The 18,341-nt window shown below is 52.6% G+C and overlaps 6 protein-coding genes across 6 annotated transcripts; 2 read left to right on the plus strand and 4 right to left on the minus strand.

Moving 5' to 3' along the window:
* Positions 1 to 1,513: 1,513 nt before the first annotated feature.
* Positions 1,514 to 3,359, minus strand: INS49_000609 (uncharacterized protein; the record flags this gene model as incomplete). The annotated part of the gene is made up of 6 exons (XM_043161446.1): positions 1,514 to 2,042; positions 2,098 to 2,413; positions 2,466 to 2,637; positions 2,705 to 2,871; positions 2,928 to 3,192; positions 3,240 to 3,359. The coding sequence occupies 6 exons, from the start codon at positions 3,357 to 3,359 to the stop codon at positions 1,514 to 1,516; spliced, it is 1,569 nt and encodes a 522-aa protein (XP_043029952.1).
* A 1,321-nt stretch (positions 3,360 to 4,680) lies between these two features.
* On the minus strand, positions 4,681 to 7,914 carry INS49_000610 (uncharacterized protein; the record flags this gene model as incomplete). Its single annotated transcript, XM_043161447.1, has 1 exon — positions 4,681 to 7,914. One exon carries the CDS (start codon positions 7,912 to 7,914, stop codon positions 4,681 to 4,683), a length of 3,234 nt encoding a protein of 1,077 aa, XP_043029953.1.
* A 1,500-nt stretch (positions 7,915 to 9,414) lies between these two features.
* Positions 9,415 to 10,260, plus strand: INS49_000611 (uncharacterized protein; the record flags this gene model as incomplete). The annotated part of the gene is made up of 2 exons (XM_043161448.1): positions 9,415 to 9,535; positions 9,614 to 10,260. 2 exons carry the CDS (start codon positions 9,415 to 9,417, stop codon positions 10,258 to 10,260), a joined length of 768 nt encoding a protein of 255 aa, XP_043029954.1.
* A 146-nt stretch (positions 10,261 to 10,406) lies between these two features.
* INS49_000612 (uncharacterized protein) lies at positions 10,407 to 10,862 on the minus strand (the record flags this gene model as incomplete). The annotated part of the gene is made up of 3 exons (XM_043161449.1): positions 10,407 to 10,462; positions 10,524 to 10,647; positions 10,740 to 10,862. The coding sequence occupies 3 exons, from the start codon at positions 10,860 to 10,862 to the stop codon at positions 10,407 to 10,409; spliced, it is 303 nt and encodes a 100-aa protein (XP_043029955.1).
* A 665-nt stretch (positions 10,863 to 11,527) lies between these two features.
* Positions 11,528 to 14,777, plus strand: INS49_000613 (uncharacterized protein; the record flags this gene model as incomplete). The annotated part of the gene is made up of 6 exons (XM_043161450.1): positions 11,528 to 11,656; positions 11,731 to 11,820; positions 11,880 to 12,161; positions 12,258 to 12,348; positions 12,405 to 13,688; positions 13,741 to 14,777. The coding sequence occupies 6 exons, from the start codon at positions 11,528 to 11,530 to the stop codon at positions 14,775 to 14,777; spliced, it is 2,913 nt and encodes a 970-aa protein (XP_043029956.1).
* Positions 14,778 to 15,646: 869 nt separating this feature from the next.
* Positions 15,647 to 17,742, minus strand: INS49_000614 (uncharacterized protein; the record flags this gene model as incomplete). The annotated part of the gene is made up of 2 exons (XM_043161451.1): positions 15,647 to 15,821; positions 15,848 to 17,742. The coding sequence occupies 2 exons, from the start codon at positions 17,740 to 17,742 to the stop codon at positions 15,647 to 15,649; spliced, it is 2,070 nt and encodes a 689-aa protein (XP_043029957.1).
* Between the last annotated feature and the right edge of the window lie 599 nt (positions 17,743 to 18,341).

Raw genomic sequence — 18,341 nt, forward strand, 5'->3', positions numbered from 1 at the left:
TATAATTATTTTTCTTTAATATTTAAAGTTTATAATAATAGCCAAAATACTTTATTAAGAACTTTTATATTTTCTTTACTGCCTTTTATCATTATTAAGGTAGCTCCTAAGGTTTAAACTCCTTATTCACCACTATTTCCTAAATTTACCCAAGTTTAAACTACTTACTAATATTATAAGAAGATTATGCTTAAAAGCAAATTATTTATAAGAGGGAATTTAATGCAGTATGGATGGGTCACAATAAATCTGCGGTAAATTCACCGTGAATTTACGGGTACCTATGAATTCACGGTACTTTCATAGTGAATTCACCATGAATATATGGTTTTACGGTGAATTCACCGTGTATATATTTAAATAGAGAAATTCCCCGCGAATTCACCTTGAATTCACGGGGGACATTGAATTTCAAACCTTTGTTCCCATTAATAAAGTAATATTAAAACATATAAATTCTAAGCAGAATCTAGCAAACTGGCTTACAAAACCAATAGATAAACTATATTATAAAGAGTTTAAAGAAAAGTGTAGTTTAATAGAAAAATAATATAAAAATATTAAGCTAGAAAATAGAGAGATTTTCTACTTATATTATAATGCATGCAAAATAAATTAAGGTATTTACTCTTTAATAACTAGGGTTAAGATTTTTTCCTTTACTTATAAAATATATAAATAAATAAAGCAAACTTAATTATATATATATATAATATTACCTTAAATATTAAAGGTTTTCTCTTAAAAGAAATAATTAAAATAATAAAGGTTTTTCTTAAAAAATAAGCATTACTTATATAGCTTATATATATATTATATATATATATAGTTATAATATATTTATATTGCATTTATATATGTTTAATTTTATATAAAAAATGTATTTTTATAATATATATAATATAAATAAAATAATGTGTAACTTTAATGTATAAAAATGCCGTAATATATTATAATTATTATAAAATAATTAGTAAATCTTATATAAAATTATAATTTAATATGTAATACCTTATTAGCTATAAGTTTAAGTTTAAGTAATAGCAAATTTTTATGTTTTTTGCCTAAATATATAAAATACTTAATAAGTGAGTTTTTCCCCTTTTATAAGGTTTTCTCATTATATAACTAAATATTTTTCTTTTATAAACTAAATCCCTTATATATAAAATAAAATAAATAAAAGGGAATTAGTTTAAGGGGGGCTGTTAGAATATTCTAGATATTTAGGCTATTATTAATATGGGATATCCTTTTCCCCATATGTTTGCTACTGTATGGAGGATAATAATTATAAATAGGGGCCTTCCCTCCCGTAGAATAGACGTTAGCTAGCTTAATAGACTAAGCATCCAACGCTATTATTTGACACAGACGTCGTTGACTGGGAGATTGAGTCAAACTTTCAAACACGCCGTTGAAGCTGACGATTCCACTCTAGGCCTCTGAGGAAGTACGAAAGTATTCACTAGCGTATATGATCCTCCACCAAGTTAACTGCATTGCCTCCACCTTAAGACGGGATCTTGAATCCGGTGATCCTAAGTTTCTGGAAAACACCATCCGGATCTACCCTCTTCGCAACATCTTTGAGAAACGCCACATCCTTCTTACCGTACGACGCGATCGGATTCTGGTCAGCCCAAGCATAGTTGAGGTACCTCCAGTCCTTGTACACCCCAATTTCCTTGGCGTAAGCGTCGATTTCCTTTCGGAACTCCTGCGCGAGTGGAAGCATCCTGTCTTGTACGTCGGGTGTTTCACATGTTAGAATGACAAGCCAGTTGGTCGTGGGCCCATCGGCCACCACGTCCTCAAGCCCAAGGATGTTGCCTCCATTCGCTTGGCTGTGCTTGACCATTGATTTCGTGAAGGGCTGGAACTGTACGAGAACGTCGTAGGTTATATTCTGTCCACTTTCTTGTTCCATCTCTTGTGCTATCCTGTCCAATTGCTCGCCGTGTACTTGAAGTCTATCGTCGACGAAGGTCATCATACGGAAGTCGTCTTGGAATTGGCCAACGAACCAGTTGGCGCTTGAACTACGGTGTTAGCAGTGGCATACTGGAAATCCAAGCCGGATATTGTTATACTTACTATTGACCGAGTGGCGTGGGACCAGTGAACTCAGGGACAATTTCGGCAACGGCCGCAACGCGAGAAGTGCTGCTGATATTACGTATGTTCTTGTACTCATCAAAGGCTGCAGCATTGCTAACGGCGTCGCTGTTCGTCAAGATTCCTCTGAAACCGTAACCCCTGTGAGGCCCCCAAGACATTCCTACAATGTTCTGGCTTGCAGGATCCTGGTCCATCTTTTTGGCAAAGTTGATATAGGCTCTGAAGAGCTTGTCTCTTTCCGTCAGGTTGTACTGAGTGAGACCTCCCCACATGTCGGTTTGTTCGATAACTTCTGTGAGGGCTGTGAGTCTCTATACATTAACCGGAATTGTTCGTGGACTCACTTTGATCAATTCTGGTGACGAAGCCCAGGTTGCCGGAGCCGCCTTTCTGAGCTCTGAAAAGGTCAGGGTTCGAAGTCGAGTTGGCATTGACTATGGTGCCGTTTGCGAGAACAATCTCGAAATTGGTCACAGTGTCACATGCGAAGCCGTGGGCATTGGTATGGAAGGAGTACTGCAAAGACCGTAGTCAGCAACAGATTTCAGTAGTAAGAAGGGGCATCGGGAGCGAGTGTACTTACACCACCGCCAGTCACAAAACCTCCAACGCCGACGACTGAGGCCCGACCACCAACAGTGGTCACATTCCAGTCATCCCTGAGCGTCGTGTAGACCCTCTCCCAAGTAGAGCCAGGACCTATCGAAGCAATGTTGGTCACATTGTTGTAAGTCGTCGTGTTAATATAGCCTAGAAACAGCGTGAGTCAAGCTCAAAGTGATCCAAGATACGGCTGCGCTGCTTACCAAAGTCAACGGTGATACCATCCTCAGCACCATTGGACCCTTTGAAGGCAGAGTGCGCGCCACTCCGAATACCGAACGGGCACTGATGCTCGGAGATGACCTTAGCAATGCGTGACACGTCTAACGTGTTTTCCGGGAGAACCATGCACCAAGCGGCTTGCGCAGCGTTGGCGGAATAGTAAGACTGCAGACGCTTGTCGTATATCTCTGTATTGGGCACAAGCACCTTGCTCTCTAGCTCAGGGTCCTGGGCGAGGGCAGAACACTTCGCCGGTTGTCAGCACATCAAATCCCGATGCTACGAGGGAAAACGACTTGAAAGATGGTAGAACAGACGCAAACGTATTTGGGGCTGCGGTCACTAGTGATGTCGACGCCCAATGCCGCTGGGAATAGCAAGACGAAGATGGCTTGGCCCAATGCGAACATCATGGTTACCAAAGTCGAGCCGAACTGACCTTGCCACGCGTGAAAGAGGGGTCTGGGAAGGAGTAAGATTGAATAAGGGACAGGAAGAACATGAAGATTTTGGGGAGAGCGGAGCAATAAGACAAGACTTGCGTGGTGCTCCAGAAGACTTCTGTGTCGGGATGATAAATGGGGAACGGATGACCAAGATTGAAACTCACGAAAACAAAGAGATATGTGTCATCTTCTATAAGCGATTTGCATGTCTGCTTCGGTGCAATGAGCTACTTATGGTCCTCGCCGCTATTGAAGACAACTTCGCTCAACATAGCCCCAGAATGTAACAATAAGACCCCAAGAGCTGCAGTACAACCAAATTTCGTCCCCAAGACCCCAAGCCAAGCCTGTGGAGTGCAGATCCTATTGACACACATACGTCCCAAAAGTCTACAAACCCACATGGGGTGGCTGTTTAGTGTCGAAACCCACAGATGGGGTCTGCCGTCTCTCTCTCTCTCCCCCGATGACTGGGGGGGCAAGAATCTGCCGCTGAGCCGTTCAAGCAAGAAAATCCCGTGGAGGGATCACCCGCGCCAAGTGAAGAGGAACAGACAAGACATCTAAGAGGTTGTCCTGGACGGGGAAGCTCGGCCATGCTAGCTGCTTGAAGCAAGGCCTCTCGCATAAGCTGCAGGGCTTCCAGGACCTGATTCAGTATTTCTTTGGTTCATTGAGCCGTGTTGCTGCGTGCGCCAAGGAAGGAGGCCTATTATGTCCATTTTTACCAATTGAATACAACACATAAGACGCTCACCGCGATTCATATCCTTGTCTAGAACGGAACAAGATTACATGAACTATTTGAACCACACCATCAGATTTGGGGAAAAGAAAGAAAAAAAAGGATGGTGCGAGACCGTTATAACAGAACCTGATACTTTGGTATAATCGATATCTAAAGTATAATCTATCCTTTGTGTGTTGGGGGGGGGGGATGGCGATGTTATGTTCCAGCAGGCAAAGTGGTCGTGTACACGGAACAAGCCCTGCGAGATGGTTGAGTGCCATTTTGACCTTGTGGGTGTTCGTTCTATCCGAGCCACTCGCATATGCGTCTGTCTAATGTCCTCCAATGATGATGCATACGAAATGCAAGCCAACCAGTAAGTATCCAGAAAAAGAGTGCGCCACTCCCAAAGACTCCAACATTTCAATTGTCAAGACCCTCATGCCCCATTCATTTAATCATTTCGTCACTCATGCGTGTATGTGTCTTCCATCCATGTAAATGCCCTTCCTTGCAAATGCGCAGTGTCAAATGCCAGCGGTCGTGTTGTGATGTGCGCTACCACGTGTCGGGCCCAAAACGACCACCCTCTGGGACGGTGTTGTAAGAGCAGGCCTGCCAGTCGCAGCCTTGCTTATACACCTCTGTGCCCCACCAACTGAAGTTCTTTGTCCAGCCTGGGTAGATCAGCCCAAAGAAGACAACGACTATGCCAAATGCGAGTCCCGAATCCAGAGCTGCACTCAATGTCATTGTGTACTTGGCCCACCATGCCTGTGCCCTGTTCTTGATCAGATAGTTGAAGAAGTAGCAGATGACAGCCCACACTGAGAAGTTGAGGCCAGTCGCAGGTGGTATCCAACTCAGGGAGCCAAACAACACCGGTAGATTGATCTTGCGAACGATGCTCTTCTTTTTGTTGCGGCTGTAGAAATACAGCGGGATCGGTGCGACGGCTCCCAGGAGGAAACACCAGACAAGCGGTCGGTATGTTGCGTTGGGCCCAAAGAATTCACCAGGTCCAACAACACCCCACAAAATAGAACCGTTGAAATGCACTCGGGCAAGTGGACATGTGAAGCCATTAATCGCCTCAGGCGTGCATATGCCGGGAACGTTGACAAACATCCAGTTCAGTACCCCGATCTGCGTCAAAGACGAGATGATGGTCGCCACCATTTGGACCCAGAACAAAGTCCTGGGCGGGATCTTCATGTAGTGGCCAAGCTTCAGATCAGCCGCGAACTTGATACCTTGCGAGGACGATATGTAGCCGTAGGTGACGAAAACCATATTGGCAACCGGGCGACCCGGGAAGACGGCACCACAGACCAGCTGACAGATCAGATAAATACTGCTGTGCTGATTCGTTACCGCCATGATGATGCCGATGGGAATGAAGAGGATGGTACAGATCCCTAGCGCAAGCAGCAGCCCGTACCAAGGTAGGTGAATCGGATAGTACTCGACGACAAAGATGCCCACCACCAGCATCGTCGCAAATGTGATCAGATACCACGTGATGGGGGCATCTTTGTACCGCTTCATTAGCCGGTTGTGGACGTCTTCTCGATTCATCAAGCCCTCGAGACCGGAGCCTGACATTGACATGCTTCGACGTTGTCGCACGCCATTCTCATGCGGCCTTCCGTTTGTGGAATCTTCTGGTTCGTTGGCAAGTGGCTGATAGGCAGCCTTTGATTCCTCCTTTGCCTCTCGCAACGACCTCGTCCATTGCGTCCAGATGTCGTGGCCATGCCAGCAAGCCGTGTGGGTTAGCAACGCTGCCAGTCCAGCGAACTGAACACCGTAGCTGAGGACATATGTGATGGGAAGGAAGACTCGGCTGTAGTTCTGGTACGCCTCCCTGTCAAAGACGAAATCCTTTGTCAGGATCTTGCTGACGTCGTAGACTTTGCCAGTGTTGTCGAACACGGCTGCCGACAGAATAGGCATGTACGAAGAATAGAGCCAGTTGCCGTAATAGGCAATGGGTGCAATGATCCACATGACCAGGACCAGTCCGCCAACGACGTTCATGGCAGCCCAGAACGGCGTGAGCAAGGGGCTCCCGATGTAAGCTATCTGAGCCCAGTCGAACGTGACAGGGAACAGCCCTAGACCAGAGGTGACACCAAAGAGGTTGGCCACCACGACGTTCTTCGGCGCGAACCATGTGAGGACGTTGAAGTAGCTCAAGCATGGCATCAGCAGACCTGGAAAGAAGTAGAAGAGGAAAGACACGGTCCAGACGACGTAGAAGAAGTTCCACCGGCTTATGCGCCATCCGTCTGCCGGCTTATTCTCCTCTTTGTGGAGGGTCGTGAACATGGCGGCCGACATCAGGGTGCTGGGCCAGATCATGCCGCTAGGTCGAACCAAGAAGCGCCTTGTCAGGCCGGCGAACGCATAGCCCAGGATTTGTGTCGACAAGGTCAGGAGAAGCTGGTAGGCGATGCTGGCGTCTTGTTTGTAGAACTGCGTTTGCTCGACAATTACATCGGTGGCGAAAGCAAAGCCGAAGGAAACGTTGCTGCTAACATAGACGCATGCATGCTCCTTTTCGTTCCACCGGCCTTGCGCGAGCCACAACCGTAAACGACCGAGTCTGGTTCGGGGAGTCGAGCTCAGAACCGGGTCGTCTTCATTCAGCGGCCCCGTCGAACCTTCGACACCGCCAGATAAGTTACCATCGACGAACAGCTCGGGAGGATCATCGCGACGCTTGAGAGTCAAGTCCCAGAGCAAACCAAGAGGGTGAACGAGTAGCAACGCTATGACAGGCGTGATGGAAACACTGGGGTATCTCAAAGAAAAGAACAAGTTGGTGGAAGATCCAATAATCGAAAACAAAACGCTGAGAGTCCACATGCGAGGTGTTGATATCGACAAGGTCGTATTGTCGTATGGTGCGACGGAGGCGCGGACTTGTGGATAAGGCGAGTTGTCGGGAGGGTCCTCATCGACATCAGAGGGTATTGGGACACCAACACTGTCGTCCTCCTCATCTTCAGTGTCAGTTGTCTTTGGGTCCGCAAGCACGTCGCTTGCCAGAGACGACTCGGTCACTCCATAGCGACCTTCTATCCCGCCGGTGACTGTGGAGCTGGCTAGCTCTTCCGACGAGCGCGAAAGCCGGCCCCGTGACACGGACTTCCGGAGTGATGAGTGGGACTTGGCTGATCTTGTAGTGCGTGTGCCACCACCATGCGTGTCTCCGTCACTCGAGCCCTCGCCTGCGTCATTGCTGGCGTCCGATGTAGCCGTGGTATCACCTGCTGACCCGAGCGGGACAGCGCCGTAGGATGGCGACCGGAAGCCTGGCGAGGAGCGCAGGAAGGGCGGCGCCTTGTTTAGGAGTTGCATGGGGAGTTGGTCGGAGGGTCGTGCGGCGACATCCGGGCTCTCGTTGGCAGTGTCTCCTCCAGAATGAACAGATTCAGTGCTCGTGCCATGTGAGAGGTCGAGGGAGGCATCTGGGGAGGCAGGAGCGGAGGATGCGTCGGTTTTGACGTTGGGAGAAGGGTGGGATGGTGGGTCGGGAACGGCAGGCAGCGGATTGTCCCGCTGCTGTGCCAGAGCAGGCGTGGGGCGTTGTCTTGCTTGATCTGCCTGGCCTGTGTGAGTGGGAGTGGGACGGTGACTTGATGACCCTGGCAGCGGGCGCAATGGGATGGATTGGTGCAGCTGAGGCTGGGTCTGACCGGCGGCAGCGGTGGCACGGGGGTCTGAGTCTGAATCGAGGCCGAACCCAGGGGTACCCTCCGTGTCTATGCCGCCTGGATGCGTCATACGCGCCAAAGGCAAGGCGAACAGGAAGGATAGCGTTGATAGATCTAATCTGATCCGCCGATAGGAGGTGAGGCGATGGGGGCAAGTGCATGCAGCGCGCAGAATGACATGCGGCCGCGGGGGGTGTGGGGGGGTACCTGCAGTCTGCAGTCACGAGCGGTGGAGCTGACGGGTACCGAGCGTGGACGTAGGCGTGGGAGGCGGCTCGAGTCTCGACACGAGAACCTTGGAATCCTCGAGGGAGCAAGGCCAACGAGCGCCTAGCGCAGCACAGCAGCCGACCGACGCGATGAAACGTAACGTAATGGGATGGCCTCGGAGAGAAGACGAGGCGTGGGATGGGCACCAGCTGACAGGGTGCTGCGACAGTAGGAGGCGCAGGATTGCAGCTGTCTGATGACACTGACGCCGAGACTGGCAGGCAGAGCTGGTCTAGTAGGGTGGTGTCGAGGCCCCTTGCTACTTGGCGGGGGTCTGACCTGCACGAGGTGATAGTGGTCCAAAAATGACCCAAATATGACCGATAGAGAGCGAGAGGCGAGTAATTTGTGACCAGCGGAAAGAGAGACAGCGTCGGGCGGGGCAGTAACCTGATAGCTAGGTAGCCAGCCCAGCCACCCCGGGCAAGATGGGAGCTGGAGCAGGAGCTGGAGATCGGCCGATAGACGAGAAGCCGCCCTGGGGTTCAGCACTGTGTGACTCTGGCAAGGCTGTACGAGTTGAACATTTGAGTGCTGACTCCTTGTGAGACAAATTTGTGTGAGGAAGTCGGCGGCAAGTAAGTTGACACGACAGCAACAGCACATGCCAGCCAACCACAGAACCTTGTAAACCCCAAATTGACGGCGGATGTGGCGGATGTGCTTGCAAAGGGAACCCTGCCTCGTGCCCGTCTCTGGCATGCAACCTTGTTGATGAGATTGATAAGATAACCCCATCGCTGTGCCGAGCAGAGGGCCTTCCCGTCTTCCGACGTCCGATCGCCGCAGTCCTGGATTGCCGTCGTCTCGTTTCAATCTCAAGTCTTCTAACCGCTTCGGCAGATATGGAATATACGCACCGGGCAAGTGTGTACTTACTTGCGTTGTGCGAGCAGCAATAGCTGCCTTCCGATGCAGACAGACCCCCGCAACAGGGAGACCACGAGAGAATTGCGGATACCGGCTTGAGAACAGGAATTTTCTTCCCGCTGCAACCCTGAGTCACTCTATTTTTGCACGCAAGCGCACGCTCAGTAGATACCGCAGAAACAAGGCGTGGTTTGTTTGCGGTCGACATCCATATCCACAACGGCCGGCCGGGGGAACGAAGCGAACTACCAAGCTGCGACTGGTTCTCCGACGCCAGTTCCCGCCCCTCACACCATTGCAGGAACCTGATCTACACGCACCCTGCGACTTCGGACGCCGGGCCTCCCAGTCTGCCAATCTGACCTTCACATGTCCGGCAGGCTGCGCGTGTCTTAGCCCATCCTCCCCTTCCCACACAATCATTGCACCAATGAGCGGGGAAGTCAAAGCCGTAGACATGAATGCCGCCTTGTTCGCTGCAAAGCAGCAGTTGCGGTCTGCCATGAAGCAGAGGCTGGCTGCCCTCCCGCAGGACGCCGTCAAGGAGCAGAGTACGTCTAGTTCTACGCGGCCAGAGACTGATATTTAGATACATGCATGAGACATCGCAAGTGCTGAGTAGAGGCTAGGCCATATCATACACACCAAACTGCTGGAATTCGACCCCTATGTCGGTGCACATCGCATTAGTGTCTTCCTGTCGATGCCTTCCGCAGAGGTTCAGACCGACGCCATCGTCCAGCACGCTCTGGCCCTGGGCAAGCAGGTCTTCGTTCCCTATCTGCACAAGTCCCCTTTGTCTTCAGCAGGCAGCACCACGCCCACCCGGGTGATGGATATGGTCCGGCTCGACAGTCTCCAGGATTACCAGTCTCTCAAGCGGGACAAATGGGGTATCCCAAGTATAGATCCGGCCACAGTCCACTCGAGACAGAGGATTTTGGGCGGACCTGATGCACATCACTCAGACCAAGCAAACCTGGATCTCATCCTCATGCCCGGAGTCGCGTTCGACGTCGCCCCCGGCTCAAAGGAAATCAGGCGGCTTGGGCATGGCAGGGGCTTCTATGACTTCTTTCTCCAACGGTACGCCGAGAAGCTGGAAGCATTGAATCGACAGAAATCTTCTGTATTGCTCTATGGCCTGGGCCTCAAGGAGCAGTTCCTGTCCTCGGCTACAAACGAGGTCCCTGTCGGGCCGTATGATCAGCCTCTGCACGGGCTGATCTTGGGGGATGGAGACATCAAGACAGCCGTACCAAATCAAATAGATTGATCTCCCATTTTCGATTCCCCTCGAACTCCAACCGGCATGCTCTGCTCCCTGGTATCGGCTCCCAGTCCTAAGCCTATCCGGGATAGCTTCCCTCGACTGTGCGGTTCTCTGCACGGATATCTCGTCGCTCAATATGTTCCTCTTTCTTAACCTGACAAGCTCTGGATCAAAGACACGTTGTCGCCTTTCAACAGGATTTGGCCTGTGGACAGGGTTAGCTCGAATCAAATCAACAGTGCCCAGGAACGGGAGCAGCTGCGCACCGAGGTTTTTCCTCTCCTCCTTGTCATTCGTCTTCGTGATTTGCTTGACCTCGACTGCGTCATCGATCACCAGGTTCATGAACTCGTCGAATCCTCGGATCTTGCCTTCTATGCGGATAGCGAGCTGTGGGAACCACGCATCAATTAGTATGATGTGCCGAGTACGGGTGGCGGCTCAAGTAGATATAGCTCCCAGACTATTCGGGAAAGACGTACCTGCTCGTACAGCCAGATCTGGACAACCGAGTGTTGCTGGAGAAGCTTGAAAATAAAGTTGATGGGCGGGAGCAGCACACGGCGTCCGCCTCCACCTGCTCTTCCGCCTCCACGTCCCGTCATGGTTGTGCTTGTGGATGTGAGGTTCAACAGGAATAAGGCTTGGGGAGTCGAGAGAAGGCCGTTCGGGATCGAGGGTCAGGTGTTGGAGGCTGAAAGTTGTCGCGTGGAACTGGTCCGTGGGTGGTGTTGCGCGCAGCCTGTCGCGAAGTTCAGAGCTGGGCGGACTAGATGCCTGCCCAGTGGGAAATGGCGCTAAAATTATTGCTGGCCCAAACACAGCTGGCCGCCACACGTTGGAAGCCCGGGGCCCCCCTGCTATACCTTTGCTGCCCGGAGGAGTGCACATGCAGCTGGAAGCAGAGAGTGGACAAGCAACAAGGCGACAAGGACCCTCTCCATCCTGATCTGACGTTGAATTTCGGAGGGGCACGCCGCCGCCTCTCTTTGGACATTTGCTCTCAAAGAAGACAACCACACCCAAACCGCAAGACCGCGAACCGACCGTGCCTGTTTCTCTGCCACACGCCTGCAAGTGGTCCAATCTTTTCCACATCGCTTGTTTCTCGTCTGCCACTTTCATTTTTCTGAGCTCCGACGCCGTCAACGCGACTGCTGGCGCCCCTCTCATTTCAAGCAGCATAGCTGCTCCTCGTCGCAGCCCACGCACTTGCACACCCACCCAAGCCGACTGCCCCTCTCTGTGCTGCCGCCGCACATCAAACAGGATGGCTGCCAATGGTTCATCCGACTCGTTCGCCCCAGACACGATTCTGGCGGCCATGACGACCATGCGTGGTGGAGAGCCGGATAAGAAAAAGGTTGCGATGGACTACCTGACCAAATTCCAGAAATCGGTAGGCACAGCCTTGCGCCATACGTCACTCGGGGACGCCGCAACTACACGTCACTTTGCTAACATGACCTGTAGAAAGATGCCTGGACAACAACCCTCACGATCCTACAGTCCAACGCCGAGGCCGAGGCCATGCTGTTCGCGGCGACAACGTTGAAGGGAAAGGTATTACTCGACCGGGTGATACAACACACCGCCGACATCGACTGACATGCCCTCGGTAGATTACCTACGATCTTATAACACAAGTGCCAGAGGGCGACCTACCTGCACTTCGCGACCAGATTCTCCTGCTCCTCAAGAAGTTTGCAGCTGGGCCCAAACCAGTTCGGGTGCAGCTCTGTGTCTGCTTGGCAATACTCGCGATACAGTTGAGGTCCTGGAAGGATGTTCTGCCCACTGTTGTGTCTGCCCTTGGAAGCGATGTCCAGAGCGCTGGGGCTATCCTCGACTTTCTCCGAGTTCTCCCAGAAGAGGTGACCGAAGGCCGTAAAATTAACCTCTCTGTATGTGGATCGCCAGACGACGACCCGATCACCCATTCCGACACTACTGTGGTAATCTGAAGGACGATACAATCTCTAATAAACCTGGAATGCTAGGAAGATGAGCTCACTGAGAGAACCACCGAGCTCCTGGCCGACAACGCGGAGCAAGTCATCAACATCTTTATCAATTACGCCCAGTCATCAGGTTTGTCGATGGAACAAAAGCTCCGTGCAGCTAATGTCATTGCTAATCGTTCGCAGGCGACGCTGCTCACAACCCACAGCTCATGGAATGCATAACTTCGTGGCTACGCGAAATCCCCATCGACGCCATCGGAAAGTCCTCGCTCCTCAACATTGTGATCAACGCTTTGGACAATGATAACTGCTTGGAAGCCGCCGCCGAGTGCCTCGCTGCTATTTGCCGAGAGACAAGGGATGTGGACGACAACATCGAGATGATCCAGATCCTCCTGCCCAGGGTCGTCGAATTGCGGTCGCGGATGCAAAAAGCGGCCGAGGAAGAAGACACTGAGGCATTCAAGGCTCTAACACGTGTCTTTGCCGAGGCGGGAGACTCGTGGGTTGTCATCATCGCCCGTGAACCGTTGCACTTCCGGCCCCTTGTCGATATCATCTTGGAATGCGCCGCGAGGGACAAGGATAGGGATGTTATCGAGCACACCTTCAACTTCTGGTACGAACTCAAGCAGATGATTGTCATGGAGCGGTATGTCGACGCTAGGATGCATCTGTACGATGTTTACGCCAAGCTGGTGGATATTCTTTTAAAGCATCTCGAGTATCCCACATCCGAGAGTGGGAACGAGCTTGACCTTTTCGACGGTGACCGCGAACAGGAGGAAAAGTTCCGGGAATTCCGTCATCATATGGGAGACACACTCAAGGACTGCTGTCAGGTGCTGGGTGTCGCGGACTGCTTGACGAAAGTTCTCGAGGCCATCAAGCTCTGGATGCAAAAGTATGCGGGCGAGGCAACTGCGACATCAGTCCCGCACTGGCAAGAACTTGAAGCTCCCGTCTTCGCTATGCGCGCTTTGGGACGGATGGTTGACAAGGACGAGAAGACTGTCTTGCCGCAATTGATGCCATTGCTGGTGCAGATGCCTAGCCATGAGAAGCTGCGTTTCGCAACTATTATGGTCTTTGGGCGCTACACTGAGTGGACCGCACACCACCCTGAGTTCCTGCAACCACAGTTCAACTACATTGTTACCTCATTCGAGGCGGACTCCAAGGACGTTGTCCGGGCTGCCGCTCAAGCCATCAAGTTCTTCTGCCAGGACTGCAAGAGCCTTCTGAGTGATCAGGTCGTTCAGCTGCAGTCGTTCTACGACCAGATACTTGACAAGCTCCCTGTGATGAGCCAAGAGGAGATGACGGAAGGAGTCGCCAGTGTTGTCGGCGTACAGAAGAACGAAGAGGTCTACAGGCTTCTAAAGTTATACTGCGACCCACTGGTGAACCGACTAATGGTAAAAGCCAACAATGCCTCGGATGAAGCGGGAAGATTGGCGATCGCTGGTAAGTCCGCTCTTGAGCCACTGCTCAGGACAAGATTCTAATCTCATTATAGACCACGTGCAACTCCTCACGCTTTTCGTCCAGAATGTGGTTCCTCTAGTGGACTTCGGACAGGAGGATCCCGCTGTCAAATACTGGCAAGAGGTCTTCCCAATCCTGTCTACTGTTCTGGACAACTTCTCCGGGTTCTCGCCCATTTGCGAGAGAATCTGCAGATGTTGGCGCAACATGGTTATCTCGTACCGCACGGGGATCACACCTTTGCTGCCGCAGCTGGCCAACAAGCTTGCGGACGGTTTTGTAAAGACTAAGCAAGGTGCTTTCCTGTGGGCAACAGGTGCCATCCTCAGAGAATTCTCCGAGGATCGCGAGCATGTGGACGACGCCATCACCGAGAACATTTATCAATTCTTCGAGTCTCAGGCGACAAGCGTACTCAGGGTGATGAGTGACATCCCTCCAGCGGAGTTGCCCGATATTATCGAGGACTTTTTCCGACTGCTGACGGATGCGTTACTCTACTACCCTCACAAGCTGATCTTCTCACCACTCCTCGCCCCGATCTTCCAGGCCGGTGTCTCCTCTCTGGCGTTGGAGCAGCGTGATCCACTGTCGGCGACATTACATTATCTTCGGGATCTACTCACTTACGGTGGAAGCAACCCCGCGTCAACCATGCAGCTCGGACCTGCTTCTGATCAGATGCAAGCCACCGTCAAACAGCTTCTAGTGGCGCACGGTGAGCCACTGGTCAAGGCGATCTTGGCAGGCATGATGATCACATTTCCCCGGGACTGTTTTGCTGACGGCAGCGGCGTGCTCCTGGAGCTGTTCGAGCTGCTGCCTTCCGAGACCACGGCGTGGGTGGAGCGGACGATCAAAATGCTGCCCGAGGGCACAGTCAGCCCTGTCGAGGCGAACAGGCTGATCACGAAAATCAAGGAGAGGTTATCCGCAAACGATGCTGGAGGACTGAGGCAGGTAAGAGTGCTACTGCAGGATTTCACTAACACGTACCGGCGGCGGTACGTTGCCCCGCGAGACGGGCTGGGGCAGCTGGAGGGGGCTCGGTTCCACTATGAAGGATAGTTTTCTTCATTCGAGACGGGTATTGTAATACACATGCCATTTTTGCGAAGAGGGGTGTCAATAGAAATAGTTGGTAGTAGTTGCGCCCAGGGTTCGGCATTCTGAGAAGGGCAATGCTGTCGAGCGGGACATGCTCAATCTTTTTGGAATGGGGATGAAAGAGGACAAGGGCCACAATCTGCCGGTTACGCCATCACATGGTGGATATCGGGCGCCTTGCGACTCGTAGTACACGGGCAAAGATGGCAGAGACTACGAAGATTACACGGTGACGTGATCATGTACTGGTGATGAGGATGAGAGTCGATCTTCGGGCCAAAGAATTCCCTCCACCGGGGGCGAGGAAAGGCGAATACAGGAGATACGACGGTAGAGCAGGAACGGGACGTGGTGGTGGATGGATGATGGATTATTGATACATTGGCGGGCGATCTCGGATGGATCCAATAGACAGAATCGACGTAGTTAAAAACTCAAAAGTCTCTCCAACTATCTATTAGTCGTCGATTGCCCCTTGCCTTACTTCCTTTCACTTTTACCACTTGCGTTCGCTGTCTATTTTGATTTTTGCATTGCCCGAGTCGGGAATGCACCCAACTGGTGGCAGAAACACCCTGAAGGAATATCGCTTTTGATCCTTCCAGTGTGCGTGGCGTCAAAGCAACGGACCAATGGCTTTCAAGACAATGACCGATTCGCCTGCCGTTGCTGTTGCGCCCTCGTTGGGAAAGTAGGCACACACGAGTAGCCGCCAACGCCTTGGACCACATGGCCGCGACTGCTCGCCGTTCCTCCTGCCAGTTTTTTATGATGCTTTGAAGACGATGAATGTGGGAGAAGGTGGTGGTGCCCTTGGTGGTGGTGCCCTTTCACTGTCCCTTGGCTCGGTTCATAGGACCCCAATTCTCCCTCGGGTTGGTCTGGTACCTGACGAGCTTCTGCTTGAACTTCTCCCGGCCGAGCTTCTCGTCAAAGACGACCTCCGGCTTCTCCTCCGCACCACCATCCTCCTTCGCCCTCGGGGTCCGCGCCACCGGCCGCGGCCTCCGCGCTCAGCTCCTTCTTCGCACCGAGCCCCAGAAGCTTGTACCCCGGGCGAGCCGGGCTTTATGTTGGCCTCCTTAATGGGAGCTTTCTGCCGGATCCACTCCCTCATGACGTCCCAGAGAACGCCCCACGGCGCGTCGGTCTTGATGCTGCCGGGCTTGCAGTGGCTTCGAGTGACGCGGTAGCCCAGGCCGCGCAGCGCCCCACGGATGGCATCCTCGGGCGGGGTGGCGCAGTGCACCGTGCGGGCGAGGGCGGTGGGCAGGAAGAAGAAGGGGTACGGCTCGACCTCGGCCAGCGCGTCGTCCTTGGACTTTGGCGGGGCGCCCTCGGCTTCGGCTTCCTCCAGGTGCTCTTCGAGGGCGGTGGTCAGCATGCCCCTGACGCGCTCGGTGGTGCCGTACGTCTCCTTGCTCGCCTCGGGCAGCTTGTCCAGGATGCGCCTGATGAAGTCAGGGGAGTGTAGCCGGCCGCCGAACATTGGGCCGGCCAGGTGCATCTTGAGGCCGCAGTGCTCGCAGTGCTGGTCCACCGTGGGACCCTGCGCCATCGTGTGCTTGTAGAAGGAGCCGGAGCCGTTCTTGTTCGGTTGCGCCTTGTTCCTGAGCAGGAACTGGGTCGTCCACGCTCCACAACCGACGTCGCAGTTGTACACGATCATGGCCTTCCCAGCCGTGAACTTGACGGCTGCGGGCGACCGCGATACTCTGACAAACACGCGGGCATAGAAATCGATGGAGAGCGACAGGAGCGGCTCGATGGCCAGTCCGTAGCGGGCGGCCGAGGTGGAGATGGCGTGAAGAATGAGGCGCAGTCCGGCCTCGTGAGAGAAGAGTCCCTTGACTGGCACGCCGCCGTACAGGGCAAAGGCCTTCTCAGGGTAGCCGTTGGACGCCCACACGCCAGCATCGGTGCAGGTGACACACAGGAGGCCGCCGTCGTCACGGACCGCTTGCACGGCTGCATCGAGGAATGTCGCGGCGGTGCCGTACGGGTCGAGGTCGACGACATCGTATTTCTCGCACCTGCCCCTCCCCTTGTCCTTTTCGGTAAGCGTCTGCTGTGCGGCTATCTTGGAGTACATGTGGACGATAGCGTCGCCGTGGTTGACCTCGATCTTGCTATCTAACTTGTTGTGGAGCACGTTGAGTTTGATGGACTCCACCGCAGAGGCGTCGAGGTCGTTGGCGGTGATCTTGGTGACAAAGGGCATCTCTTGGGCATACCTCAAGGCACGCAGGCCGGTGGCAGACAGGGCATCCAGAATGGTGAAGGACGGCTGGTGTTCTTTCTTGCTTGTCTGAACACCCTGCCCGTTGGCACCTTCGTTCGCTTGCTCGGCTTGGCCCTCGACAGGAGCATCTTCGGTGGACAGATCCTGACCTTGTTGCGGCTCAGAGCCATTGGTGCTTGTCACCTGCGCTGTGGAAGGTTGAGCCTCCTGGACAGTAATCTCGTCTGCTGCTGGCGCGGCTTGGTTCTCGTCTTGTACATCGGCGTCGGCGATGGCGGTGGCGGTGGCGGTCGTCGTGTCATGGATTGAAGAGGAACCGTCTATTCTGGCAGCTTTGTTCGAGCCATCTGCATTCCTTGCCTCTCGTCGCTTCCTCTTCTTACCAGCTTGCAGCTGCCTCTTTGCTTCGATTTTCGCCTTCTTCTTCTCCACCATCTCTTCTCCGTACGCCCTGATCGCAAGGACGGTCAGGTCGCGGTTGAATTGCTGAATCGGGTTGTAGAAGACCGACTGGACTGGGCCCTCCTTGTTGCGTATGTCCTTCTGGTCGGCTGCGTCCTTTGCCGTCTGAGGCACCAGAATGTAGGCGCCGCCCTCCTGGATCGTCGTGTATCGCTTGCCATTATGGTCAACGAGCTGGCCGGCCGCGGGCGGGTCGCCGATGTGTCGGGTTTGCGAAGCCATGGCTCGCGATGGAGGAGGGAAAAGCGTTGTCGGTTTTGCCAATTGAGTCGCACGCCCCGCGCGTAGCCTGGAGGAAAAAGTCAACGACAGGCGCGAGAGCATAAGGGTAGCCAAACGGACTGCAAGCCGACCTGGAGAGCGAGGGGGTTGCTTGGGTTGCGGTGCACCTCGGGAAATTTCGTCACTCGAGCCGTTGCCGATCTCCAAGAAATTAAAGTTTTGCCGCTGGGCGGTCAAGATGAATTTTAGCTTGAGCACAGGCGCTGTTGACCCCAAAGCTCCATGTTGACAGCGGGACGAACCGAGATCTGTGGGGGATCCCAGCAGGTGGGCTGCTGATCCAAGGTTGTGTGCAGGCTCGGAGCTTCCAAACCGAGATCAGTCTGACCAAACTGGGGTTTTGTGATTGTATAATTCAATTGATCGATTCTGACACAGAACTCATTTATCATCCCATAGTTTCAGTCCATACAGTCAGATCTTATCACTCGTCACTCTGTAAACAGTTCTGCATAGCAGCTCGAACGGCCACGAAGACTTGTTAATGCCGTCCCCATGAGCGGTAGGAGTAACAGTCATTTCATTCGTGGATTTGGTTA

This window comes from Diaporthe citri (assembly GCF_014595645.1).
Source record: "Diaporthe citri strain NFHF-8-4 chromosome Unknown scaffold_1, whole genome shotgun sequence".
Classification (NCBI taxonomy): domain Eukaryota; kingdom Fungi; phylum Ascomycota; class Sordariomycetes; order Diaporthales; family Diaporthaceae; genus Diaporthe; species Diaporthe citri.